The 14,567-nt window shown below is 30.4% G+C and overlaps 1 protein-coding gene across 1 annotated transcript; it reads left to right on the top strand.

The window, feature by feature from the left end:
• The first annotated feature begins 2,209 nt into the window (after nt 1-2,209).
• LOC123192702 ((3S,6E)-nerolidol synthase 1-like) lies at nt 2,210-4,933 on the top strand. Its single transcript, XM_044605347.1, has 7 exons — nt 2,210-2,446; nt 2,536-2,803; nt 2,898-3,273; nt 3,365-3,583; nt 3,670-3,808; nt 3,907-4,155; nt 4,482-4,933. Exons 1-7 carry the CDS (start codon nt 2,234-2,236, stop codon nt 4,785-4,787), a joined length of 1,770 nt encoding a protein of 589 aa, XP_044461282.1. The 5' UTR covers nt 2,210-2,233; the 3' UTR covers nt 4,788-4,933.
• Nucleotides 4,934-14,567: the final 9,634 nt, after the last annotated feature.

The raw sequence follows: 14,567 nt of genomic DNA, 5'->3' as shown, positions 1-14,567 counted from the left end.
TTTGTAAGCCCTTCACTAAATCTAATAAAAATGATTTATTGAATATATAGTTATGATGATAACTAAAGCTTTTTAGAGGTTTCGAAAAGTTTGTTATGTCCCTTCTCTACTAAACTAAAGAACCTACTCAAAAAATTTATTAGATCTTGTTTTGTAGAGTTTTTTTGCAGTGTAAAGCAAGAAAAGAAAATTCAATTATCATTGTGTAATATATAAAAAAATCATAAAAACATTAGTTAATTTCAGTCATGAGATTTGATAATAAATATTGGAAATAACCCTTTATACCAATATTTCTTGAGCATTCAGACTTTTCACTCATGAACAACATTCTGATTGTAGTGTTAAAATATGATACAAATTTGAGAACATTATGCCACTAATATTGAAGATAACATGCCGTGTGTTGATTGAAAGAAGCAACTGACATTTTATACGTGAAACTTTTGCACATGTTATAACTAGGAAACTCCATCAAATCTAACAATGGATACATGTTTCTAGTTGTTGGAACAGTATGTAGTTAAAAGTGCATAACATGGTAATTTGGTTTTTGATGCAAGGTTTTCAGAATTAAACCGGACAGGGCGGGTCGTGAACCGGTCTCATAAATGGATTCTATTACAGAAATAACCCTTTTATACATATTTTCTGATTGGACCGCGACTGAACCGGTAGTTCGCTTCCGGTTTGCGGTCCATTCTGGTTCAATCCTGGTCCGGTTCTTTGAATATTAAAATTATAGAGACACGCCTTTTCCAGCCCTTTCTTCTTACGCGCGTTTCCGGCGTTGCTGCTATGCCAATGACGTTTGACTGCTCTCCCCCACCACGCGCGTTTCCTCTTGCGCGACTGTGACGATTCCAACCTTTTCTTCTTGCACGGTGCATAAGTTTATCAAAAGATTCAAATATATTTTATGAAATAAAAGTTTATTTTCACCTTGGGGAATAGGAAGGGCACGGTGCACACAGGGATATTTTCACCTTGGCGACATATTGGAGGCAATTTGGTTTTAGGTTTACCTTTGAGTATCCCATAAAATTTTCTTTTATCAAATTATGAGAACTCACAAGAGTCAGATCAAGGGTACAAACCCTAGACTTGCAGTCTGACTGACTCATGATCAGATGATGAAGACGATAAGGCATTGGTGGAGTCAGATGATGATATTGAAGTAACCTACAAGGAGAATTTATAGGGGTTGATTCAATGTGAAGAATTATTAGGAAGAGATTGATTCTAGTTAGCTTAATTCGTGGTTGGTTTATTTGTTTGTTCAATAAAATTATTATTTATCTTGTTGATAAACAATATTATTAATTTTGTTAAAAGTTTTTTATATAATATTATTATATATCAATTTTAAATAAGCTCAAAACTAAATAATAAATATTATAAATTCTATCTATCTAAATTTTAAAAGCTAATTTCAAACTTGGATCGGTTTTGGATAGTAGAATTGACTATATATCAAAAATTAGAAAATACGTTTTGGTCACATCTTATTACTAGAAGCAATGGTGGATAATGAAGTTGAAAAGAAGAAAGTGGACAGGAGAAGTAACAAGCAAGGACCCACAAACTCAATTTCCTGGAAGGTGCAGGGAGGTTTCCCAATTATGTTGATCTCATAGATATGACTTTTGAAGTGACAAAGGAACAAATGTAAGATATCAGCATCATCTACATGGACAATTTGTTCTTTTTTTTTTTATGTTTGCATGGAAGGGTAACATTTGGTTTTATTTGGCTTTTCATTTCACGTTTTCACCTCGGTTTTATTTGATCGGTTAGCATTTTTTTTTTTTTGGTTGCACTTACATGATATTTACACGTTGAATTGAAAATTAATTAATTTTTGTTACATAAACATCATTTTTCTTATTTGAAATTAACTATGTTCCGTAAACATTATTAATTTTTAATAGTATTTTGTTTTGTATGACTAAAATTTAAAATTATGTATAAAGTTAAATTAAGTACGTAAAAAAAATATAATTAAACCAAAAATTTACAAGTTTTTTCACAAAATTGAAAAATCTAGTTGGGCTAATCAAATGAAACGGTCTATTCGATTCGATCAGAGCTAGACCTTAGAATAGTTTATAATCCGATCTGATTCTTAAAACCTTAGTATAATGGAAATGAATCCTATAAATTTGGATCATGGTTTTTCATTTTCTCATTTGTCTTTCAAAAGCTCAATAAATATATTGATAAATATAAATCCATGGTTTTCTGTTTCCCAGCTTTTTCTTCTTTTTCCTCCTATAATTTAAATGTCCCAAGAAAGATTTCTAAAACAGGCAAGCCAAACCTTATTTTACGAGGCTCCTTGTCAAACAATTATGAAAAACAAAGCGATGCCCTTGAGAAGGATACTGTTCTCAAATCTAACCTCGTGAAACACTTGAAGCATCCAATGGGACACCCTAGCGTCATTGTAAGTATATTTTTCTTCTTGTTTTTTTATATTCTGCCAGACTTGATTATATCACCAAATTTTTTAAGCAGATTTCTCTTATCTTATAGGAAGACATTCATGTTGAACATGCACGAAAATTGAAGGCATTTAAGCATATGATAGGCAGAGGAGGAGAAGATAGTTTCGAAGGATTGGCCATTATTGACGCTGTTCAACGCCTTAGCATTGATTACCACTTCCAGGATGAGATTCAACAAATTCTACGCCGGCAGTATGTGATATCTACCAGTGACCCATTTCAGCATCATCATTGTCTTCAAGAGATTTCTCTTCGCTTTCGACTGTTGAGACAAGAAGGCTTTAATGTGCCTACTGGTGCGTATTCTTGTTTTCTTTATTTAACAAATAATCTTACTAGTTGTTCAGTTTGGGACTTGGTAATTTATTTTGTTTGGGTGTGATGACGCAGATGTGTTTAACAGATTTACGAACAAGGACGGAAAGTTTAACCAGAGATTAAAAGAAGACATTAATGGATTGTTGGATCTATATGAAGCATCACAGCTTTGTGTAGAAGGAGAAGATGTGCTTGATGAAGCTAGGCAATTTAGTTCGAAACTCCTCAATGACTCGATGACTAATCTTGACGATTACCAAGCTGAAATTGTTAGAAATACGTTGTCGTATCCTTATCACAGAACCTTGGAGAGGTTCGTGGCTAAAAACTTCTTTCTTAGAAATTTCCAAGGTGAAAATAGATGGATAAATGTTTTCCAGGATCTAGCCAAAATGGATTTCAATTTGGTCCAATCCTTACACCAAAGTGAAATTGTTCAAATATCTGAGTAAGTTTTGTCTTGTTATTTGTTTAATCATTTGTTGTCATATCAATCTTGCCACTTAATTAATTTGTATTTATACTTTGTGCTATATTAGATGGTGGAAAGACCTTGGTTTGGCTAAAAGGTTGAAGTTTGCAAGAAACCAACCGCTTAAATGGTATATTTGGTCTATGGTCTGCTTCACAGATGCAAACTTGTCATGGCAAAGAATTGAGCTTACAAAACCCATATCTTTCATCTACATAATTGATGATATATTTGATGTTTATGGAACACTCGATGAACTCACTATTTTTACAGAAATGGTTAAAAGGTATGTATATCGTCAACATAAGTAATCAACTACGATTCTTTCATAATTAAGCAGCCCAATTTGATTCGCAAAACCAATGCTTGTAGCTGGGATCATGCGGCTATTGATCAACTACCAGACTACATGAAGATATGTTTTCAGGATCTTGATGATGTTACTAATGAAATCAGCTACAAGGTGTACAAGGAGCATGGCTTCAACCCTGTGCACTCACTAAGGAAAGCGGTGCGTATAGACAATACCAATACCTAATTTATACTTTAAATTTTTGAGAAAATTTCTTCAGCTAATTAACAGTTGCAAGATAATGTTGATTGCAACAGTGGTCCAGTTTGTGCAACGCATTTCTAGTTGAAGCAAAATGGCTCACTGATGGGAGCATGCCTAAGGCCGAAGAATACTTGAAAAATGGGATTATTAGTTCAGGGATACATGTGGTAATGGTGCATGTGTTTTTTCTCCTGGGTCAGAATGTAACAGAGGAAACTGTTCAGCTTATTGACAATAATCCAGGAATAATTTCCTCCACCGCAAGCATTCTTCGACTTTGGGATGATTTAGGTAGCGCCAAGGTAATAAAGCAAAAGCGATACATTTTTCCTATTCAAGTTTTAGTCAATGCTAGCTCTTAACAACAACCACAGATTGTAGAAACATTATTATCACGAATTGTTGATTTCAGCATGCAAAGTAAATTAAACATGTAAACGACAAACTACAAGTGTTGGACTACAAAGTCATAGATTTTTGATTTTTGATATTTCAGTGTGCAAAGTGTTGCACCCATGTTGTTGTCTTGTCACATTCATTATATGACAGCCAAGTAATTATTTAAATTCATGATACGACCCATATTATGCATGAAAAATTATTAAATAGTTAAATACATGAATTTCAGGATGAGAATCAGGATGGTAAAGATGGATCATATGTTCACTATTATATGAAGGAACACCAAGTTTCTGATGTAGAAGCTGCTGAAAAACATGCTATGAACAAGATTTCCGATGCATGGAAGTGCCTAAATAAGGAATGCCTCTCCCCAAACCCCTTTTCATCTTCCTTCAAAAGGGCTTCACTAAATCTAGCAAGAATGGTTCCTTTGATGTACAGTTATGATGACAACCAACGCCTTCCAGGGCTTGAAAAGTTTGTTAAGTCTCTTCTATTTGAAAATGAAGAACATACTCAAAGAGTTTATTAGATCTTGTTTTGTAGAGCCTTTTCACGGAATAAAATAAGGAAAGAAAATTCAGTTGTTATAGTGTAATATGTAATAAATCATAAAACGGCTAATTAATTTCAGCCATGAGATTTGATAATATATATTTGAAAAGACGCTTTATATAAGTATTTTATGACCATTCATACCTTTCACTTATGAACGACCATTCAAATTGAAGTGTTAAAATATGATGTAAATTTGAGAACATTATGCCACTAATCTTGAAGATAACATCCCGTGATGATTGAAGAAGCAACCTATATTTCAACCGATAGAACTGCATCTTCATATAAACCGACTTTGAGAAATTGATTTACTAATGCAGTTGCACCGACCCTGCATCAATGTAAATAGGCTAGGTCGCTTTGATTGTAACTCATATCAATATTTGTAAATTTGAGAGTAATCAAGCTTTGATGTTTCAATTGAATTAATAGAAATTTCTATTTTCATATTCTCTTTAGTATAAAATTTTATTTTATTTTTCCTAACAATGATATTAGAGTCTGATTTAGGACAATAAGTGGTTATTTGTGTGATTATATACATGTCTAGGAAAATTATATCTAAGAAGGTTAGCTTGTAAAGAGGCTTTGTCTCCACCACTCTTTCCTAAGAATAATCTTAGTATCTATTAAGTCACACCTATAGTTACTACTTTTCTAGGTTTGATCACTCTTGGGCATATATCATTATGGCTGATATAAGTTACTTATATGTCCTTGCCTTAGTGCCAATATTCACTAGTGAAAAATATAGTTATTGGTACATTAAGATGAAGACATTTTTCAATCTTAGAATTTATGAGATAAGTAAAATTTGGATTTAGCATTCCAAAAGAGACATTTTGCTCTTCTAAAGTTGAACAAAAGGCATCGGAGGACAATCAAATGAAGGATTCAATGGCTCTATTTATTTTGCAACATGTGCTATCAGATGATATATTTCCTAAAATTAGCAGAGCTTCTAGTACCAAAAAAGCTTGAGATATTTTATAACAGTTTTATGGTAGCGAAAATGTACACTCTTTTAAATTACAAAATTTTAGAAGGGATTTCAAAAATATTAGGATGAATGAGTCTAAAATTGCAAATATTCACTATAACAAATTAAAAGAATTAGTAAATCACTTAAAAGTCTATGAAGAAAACATTTTTTATAGAAAAATTGTAGAGAAATTATCAATTAGTGTCACATAAAAAAGTGATCCTACAGTGATTGTAATTGAAGAATAAAAAAATATATGTAAATTATCTATGACAAAATTAATGGGTTCTTTAAAGGCTTATGAAAAAAGGATAAGCCGTAGGAATGGGAGTTCATTAGAAAGCTTTTTTCAGTTTAGGTTTAATATGCACTTTCAAAACTCAAAACCTAAGTGAAAGAAAACAAATGAAAACTCTTCAAGAGGAGAAAGTTTTAGAAATATTAATAATGTAAAATATCCATCTTGTGACATTTGTAAGAGAAAGAGCCATTTGGAGAAATATTATTGGTTTCGTGGAAGGTTGAAATGTCTAAATTGCTAGAAATTTGGGCATGAGGAAAAAGATTGTTGCTTCCAAGTATCAAGCTAATTACTCTGAAAATAAGAAAGTAGATGGAGTGTTTTTCTAGGTTGGTCAACTAGTATCTAAAGTAAAGAAAGATAAGTGGTTCACTGACAATGACTGCAACAATCACATGATTGGTGATAGAAGTATTTTCTGTAATATTGATATTTCAATGAAATCACCTGTCAGACTTGACAATGGAACACTATTAGAAGCAAAAAGGAAAATCATGGTCACAATTGAAACAAAGAAAGGTACAAGATTCATCCTAAATGTCCTGATAGTTCCTAACTTAAAGTAAAATCTACTTAGTGTGGGCCTCAATAATCCAAAATGGCTACTTCTTGCACTTTGAAGGGGACATATGCACAATTTCTGACAAAAATAATAGAAGTCTAGTGATTCCAATAGTAAAGATAGAGCAACAAAACTTTCCTATCTAGCAGAGTTATGCACTAGAAGCAGTTATGAAGCACATGCAAAGGCTGACTCGTGATTGAAAATTTGGTCATTTCCACCTCTATTGATTGAAGATTTTTTATCAGAAAAATATGATAAAGAATTTGCATGATATCTAAAAAAATATATATGCTATATGTGAAGGTTGTCTATTTGGCAAGCAATAATGCCAATTATTTCCATCAGGCAAGGCATGAAAAGCAAACAACTTATTGGAGTTAGTATATAATCCAATGAGAACTCCCACATATAGTGGAAATAGGTACTTCATTTTGTTCATTGATGATTACTCTAAAATAACATGAATCTACTTTATTCATAAAATATCATAGGTTTTTGAAGTATGTAAAAAATTCAAAAATCATGTTGAGAAACAAAATAGTCACCATGTAAAGGCATTGAAAAGTGATCGTGGCAAAGAATACACCTCCAAAAAATTTGACAATGTAACACCCTACCCCAAATATCCTATCATTCGAGGTAAATTGTTACTAAAATCTACCATGCATGAATGATATTTTAATTTAAAATTAATATATCTCAAGTCAAGCATGCATAATATTTCATCTAATGTAAGTAATTCCTCAAGTCTTTATTAATAAAACTAATAATCCAATAATTGTGGAATAATCCTCAAACATTCGATATAATATCACATAAATCTATGTACTAGAAATTTGAAATCAAATATACCATGTATTTATATCATAATATCAAAGTCATTATCTTAGGTTATCTATACCTATGAGTCTATCTTTCATATGCCACTCCATCATTGAGTTGCCACCTCATCGTCGCCATCACTTTTACCCTATCACTTGCAAAATGCAAAGGAATAAGATAAATATGAAACTCAATAAGTTGGGATGATCTATCCTGCAATCTTAAACCTTAATCTATCTATTTCTTTTACTGTCTATATTATCTTAATCTTGATCTTAGGCTATCGGTATCTATTTGAATCTCAGGGAATCAATGTACCAATTTTAGTGACCACTTTGTAGGTAATCTATCTCTATTCTAGGTTGTCCAATTACTCATCGTAGTTTGACGAACTAATGATCTTGGCTAAATCAATTAATGGAACCCCAACAAATGGATATGCTCCAAAACAAAATGGCATGCTAGAAAGGAAGAATAGAATGATGATAAAGATGGCTAGAGAGCTATGCTCAAAGAGAAAAGTCTTCCTGACTCATTTTGGCTCAAAGTAGTTTACATTGTAGTGTATTTGTTGAATTGATTTTTAACAAAAGCTGTTCAAACAAGATACTAGCTGAAGGGTGGAGTGGACACAAACCATCAACAAGGCACCTCAAAGTTTTTGATTGTTTATGTTATGTTCATGTACAAGATAAAAAAGGAGTAAGTTGGACAAGAAAATAGAAAAGGAATTTTCTTAAGTTATAAGACTCAATTAGAAGGGTTCAAAATCTATAATTTGAAATCCAGGAAACTGATTATCAGCCTAGATATAGAGTTTGATGAAAATATTGCATGGAATTGGGATTAAGAAAAGGTTGAGATCTAAAATCAACAATTCATCCAGATTTGGAAGCAAATCTCGTCTCTGGCACAAAGGGATGATGAAGATGCATTCTAAGTATTTATAATGAATGCTTTCGTCTAGATGAAGGGACTCATCTTGTCGATTGCTTTGTCCCTTCGTCCAATTGAATTGACCACGAGGTGATTCGTCTTCATTAATTCCATACGAATTGATGCTCTAGAGATGAGATTCATCTTATCATCCCTTCGTTCCAGAGATGAGAACTTCGTATCAATAATATGATGTGTTACTCAACTGAAGCTTATATTAATCATATACTTATTACCTATAATTATTTTAAAATTTTAATTATTGACATATTTTTTATATTTATGCAAATTAATTAAAAATCAAATTAAAGTATTAATAAAATTAATATAATTTATAAGAGTAATATTACATGCACAAACAATCAATGACATATCATCATATAATTGGGTAGTTTCGAAGTAAAGATAAAAGTAACATTCAATTATAGAGTGGCATGTTATTGTTGTGCACATAATTTTATTGAATTTATAATCATAAATAATAAATTAAAAATTATAAAAGAACAAGGAGCTCAAAAACCTACCTTAGACCGAATTACCAAGCCTCTACATAAGGCTCAAACTAAGACCAGTCAGGGTCTTGTATTTGGATACATGACCTAACTAGTCTCTATCTACAAGGCTTGGGCCTTTTGAAAGGATGGGGTCATTAGTGCTTGAGTCAAATTTGGTCTTAGCCCTATTTACCCAACTTTTAAAAAATGTGATTTATGTTAAACCTGATAAAATTTGACACGATTTGTTAGTCCAAAATGACACGACACGATAAAAATTAGGTTAGGGCTATAAGTTTTGACACAAAAAGTAGTTCCGATTGGGTTCGGGTTGACCCCCAAAAAATCAAATTATGTTCGAATTGACATGAAGACAACCCGAATTACCCAAACTAACCCTAAAATTGATAACATTACTATTGAATTATTATTATTATGGGTAAGACTACTGTTGAAAATTTGTACCCAAAGCTAACCCAATGTATCTGAAACACTTATTTGCACCAGAGATGAGTTGTTTGGTCAAATTAATAACTCTACTACTAAATTATTATTATTTTTATATTTTCAAATATGATTTACATATTTATTTTTCACCATTGCCTCTTTATGTTGATTCAAAAGATAATGACTTTAATTTGAATAAGTTCATAGAGGATATTTAATAAATACAATGTTCTAACAGTTCTCAGTATTAGGATTCTTCTGATCAAAACTTAATTTTAGTTTTTTCATTAGCTCAATTATGGTAGTTACTTTAAATTAACCCTTCAATGGTTTTGCTCCTCGAAATGTTGTACATGTTAGTTGGATGCCTACTTGGAATAGTTAGTCTTAAGCCTTTGGCAAAAATTTACTATCTTCTACTAAAGACATTTGTTCTAATATAATAACTATTTTTGACAAACCTGTAAAAAAATAATTTTTGTTTATTTTTTATAATATCATTTTGAAGTTGAAGTTGTAGAATTATTTAGGTTCTTGATTATGATATATATATATTTGTCTTTACAATTGATCATATAAAAAGACAATAAACAAACTATTAACATTAACCTGAAATAAAACAATTTTGTTTTGACAAAATGTTGTTTTGTGTCAAAATACTTTCTGTGTGCTTTTTTTTTTTGTAAGAATTGTGTTATTTCGTAACATATTGCAAAGTATGTTGTTTCGTAACAAATCACATCGTTACATGTTGGGTTTTAACATGATTTTGTTTGTTATATAGTTTATGTTATTTTGGTTCAAGTTAGGTTAACTTGAAAATATTTAGGTTTGGTTTATGACTGAAAAATTTTGACACCATTCTTTTTTGAGTCAATTTAGGGTTTAAAGCTTTTAACTCGAAACTAAACTGACACTATATAAACACGACTTGATAACATGAAATGCTAGGTATAATTTATGTTATAAGTGAGTAAAAGTTTTTTAAAACCTGATGAATTAATCTTTGAATTTGAACTAATACTTACCCAATAGAAATATAGAGTATTTTTCAAAATTTAAAAAGGCCAAATAACTCTTTTCCACCCAAGATTTGATAAAAGGAAATTTTCATATTTTAAATTTGAAAAATAAAAACCATTTTCTCAACCATCTATAAATTTAGCTATTATTTCTATCAGTCAAAGAATATTTATGTTGTTGTTTAAAAATTATGATAGGGATGTAGTTGACTATGTTTTGTTCCTAAAGTTTAAAATATTACAATAACACTAATGGTAGCTTGAACTACGAATAATATTGTAGAGTGTAAATGTCTTTTTGTAAAACTCACTAGGCCAAAAAAATGCTTTTTCCTATTTTGTTTTGAAAATTATCATATTTACCCTTATATTTTATGCTCAATATTTCCAATACGATAATTTACATTTTAATATGATGCATTCTATTCAATTTTTATGGTGAAATTATTATTTTTGAAAAATCAAAACATATATTCAAATATAAAAAAAATTTTAAAACACTCCTAAACTTCTTTAAATTTCCAAAAACCCCTAAAAAATTCATTAACACCCCCAACATTTTCAAAAAATACAATTTGCTCCTCGAACATACGATTATATGTCATTTAGACTGTTATCTATATTTGTACTAGTAATTTTTTTATTTTCTTTAATTAAAATAATATATATTATGGTACAAAAAATTATCTAATGAAAATTTGAGGACAAAGTGCATTTTCTTGTCTTTTAACAATTATATTAAAAGTTTAATAGATTTTTTAAAATATATTAAATGAAGGGACAAAAAATGGTTTTTTCAAACTTTAAACGTGGTAATCTATTATTTTATCAAACCTTAGGTGGAAAATAGTCATTTGGCCTTTTGATAAAGGTAAATTAGTGTTATCATATTTTACTATTCAAAACACATTTTATTGTATATTTGAACCTAAAATATATAAAACATGTTACTTATATGTTTGTTATATTAAACCCGTATTAAACATTTGTTTTATATATTGTTGTATTTTTTAATTTTTTCTTTGACAAAGGATATATCGACGTCTTTTTACATGATACAAAATGTCATTGTTTTTCATAGAGTATATAAAGCCCAACTCAAACAGTTGCAAGTTGGTTCATTTTCTTTCAAAATTGAAAATATTTTACAATCCCAAATTTTTTTCATTTGCATTTCTTGCCATCAACTCATTATTTTATACTATAATTTGTTAATGTTTGGAAACGATTATTCACATCAATGATCAGATCAAGGTAAAGAACTTGTTGCTTTGTTAGATTTATACTAGAATAATCTTGCAATGATAGATTTTGATATTCATTGTTTTGGTTGTAAAGAAAACTTGAATATGATTGATAATGTTATGATAAATCATATTTTATCTCAATCATTTAACATTAGGGCCCAATCTTGATTCATATATGGAAAATACAAGTTTGAGTAATCATATTTTGTGACACAATCACTATTACTTGGAAGTTCTTTTTAGATGGAGCAAATCATGTGGGACAATATAAAAAATATAAAGATATAATATAATTTCTCTAGATTTTTAAATTTATTGTTTAGGGTTTTTTTAATTAATATTTACTTCTAATTATTTTTTTATTGTTGAAGATGATGTCTACATGATAAAATAGAAATTTTAGATAATTCTTCCAATTTTTTTTAAATTTAGTGTTTTTTTATTAATATTTACTTTTAATTGTTTTTTTTTTCTTTTTTGATTCTTTAGGATATTATCTATATCAGTTAAATTAGACTTAGTTATCAAGGATAAATGCAAAATATAAAGGGAAATTAAAATGAATGCCCAAAAATCAACCTCCTAAAACAAATTTGCCCAATTTTTTCAATATTAACAAATATACCCATTAATTATGCAATGACAAAAGTTTCCCAAACTTGCAAAATTTCTTTCCAAACACAAGTGTCGCCATGACAACTACACATGTTTGTTGTCCAGAAACCATGACTTCCACCGGTAATTTTGGCGACTTTTCCAATGACCAAAATGGGTGAAAAGGTTAGTAAATTAATCATTGTCATGTTTTATACATTTTAGTGTAAAGATTTAGGCGATTGGATGCAATTTTCAAGTGTTTTTAGAGTTAGGGTTTCGAATTGAAACTTTGGATGAAATGACTTGATTCATTGGCGTTTTGGATTAATTTTCTTAGGGATTTTGTGTTATATTATGTGTCGAGTTAATTGCTAATGAAATGAGATTTGAAAAATGTAGTTTGAGAGGTCAAATATAACCATAGGAATTCGACTCTCATCACGCAATTTTTTTGTTCACCATATGAATTCACATGATCAGATTTCATATAAATAGGGAAGTATTGGGCATTTTTTAAACTTTTTGGATCACACAAATTCATGTGGTTGGGGGCCAAAGTTTGAGTTTTTAAATAGTACCACACAAGTATGAGCCAAAATTATGAATTTCCAAAAGATATTGACACATGAATTAGCGTGGTACGGGCAAAGTGAGGTTTTTTAAAGATTTTCCATAACACAAATTTGTGTGGTTGTAGTTGGGGGCATTATTGATGTTTTCAAATTTTGGGTGTTTTATGATTTTTTTCATTTTAGGGGGCAAATTGAAATTTTTTCTTTTTAGAGTTCTTGACAGGTAGAATTCAAATTTCAGGTCCATTTTTTTGAATAATGAACCTATCTTGAAAATTGACTTATTTTTAATATGAAAATTGATATAATTGCAATTTATTTTTTTTACAGAGACCACCATAAAAGAGAAAATATGATGATGCAAAGGGTGAAATGAGATTTTCCATCGATAAGCACTTCAAGGTCGAAGTTAGTATGCATTGGTATAGAGATATGGTAGCCATGATTAAAAAAATATTGATAGAAAGACAGTTAAAAATGTTTTGGGGTACACGTTTTGGCCATTTCCTTGACCTCAACGATAACATATTCAGTGGGGTGTTAGTACACTCCTTCATCCTAAAAAAGGTAAACAAGATGAACTCGAGAGATGAGTTATGGTTCAGAGTTAATGGGGTTCTTGTTTTAGCTCGTGCAAGTTTGCCATTATGACAAACCTTCGATTAAGTTGATTAATAGATATTCAAATGTATCTTCCTTTAGATGCCACACACAAACTCTAATATACATATTTTGATGGGCATAAATTAGTGACATACGCCAAGCTAAGTTGTGTTTTCCAATGGAGGCCTTGGGAGGAGGACAACACTGATACAGTAAAATTAGCTCTGCTATATTATCTTTACCTAGGATTATAAGAGAGTGATTTGAGGAAAACAATCCTTTAAAAAGTATTACAATTGGCTAATCATTTTGATAGATTCAATGTGTACCCATAGGGAGTACGAGTTGGTAGATGATGCATCATTCTATCAGTGACAACATCACTTAAGCATGTATGGAGTTTGGCCCTATCAAGAATAAGGAAAACCTTATGAAACAATATGGTATAATGAGGTTCCTGTTAGCTTACAAGGTAATTGTATCATTTAGCAATTTAAAAAAAAACATCTTTGCTATTAAAATAAAAATGATTTAATACGATTGTAATTTTTTAGAGTAACATATTTAAGTTGAAATTGTAGTTTTGGATATACAATATGTTGAACACACTACATCAATAGGTGTATATCAAACTAATTTCAGGATCTCCACAAACGTTGAGGTGGTATATGAGAGATATCTTAAGATAAGAGGTTATCCAAACTATTTTCATCGGAGATGCCATAAATAATTGTTTGTTATTGATTTAATAAGGTAACAAAGTTTACTTAGATAGAATTTGCATAATTTTAATTTAATAAGTAGGATGATGTTAATTTCCCACTAGTTTTATCTTTAATTGAGAAAGTTACAGATAGTATGATGACATGGTTCGCTACATCAGAATGTTAAATACATAGTATTTTTTATCGACATCTTTTTCCTCCTTATCAAGAGAAGCATCATTTGCTCCTTTTGACATTGTTTCTTTGATCGTTGCTCTTACTCATGTCGAGGCTCTTGTTTAGCCCTCGCTATTGAGCCTACTTTAGTTAATGCCCCTATCATGCCCTCTACTATCAAACGTATATCACCTGAATCCTTTGTTATGCCTTTCGTTATTGAGCCCCCTTTAGTTAATCTCTACGTCACTGCATAAGATTCTTCCATGTATTACTTTAATGTGT

The sequence above is a fragment of the Mangifera indica genome, chromosome 12 (genome assembly GCF_011075055.1).
Source record: "Mangifera indica cultivar Alphonso chromosome 12, CATAS_Mindica_2.1, whole genome shotgun sequence".
NCBI lineage: Eukaryota > Viridiplantae > Streptophyta > Magnoliopsida > Sapindales > Anacardiaceae > Mangifera > Mangifera indica.
The sequence above is the reverse complement of the archived record's forward strand: the minus strand, read 5'-3'. Positions and strand labels throughout refer to the sequence as shown.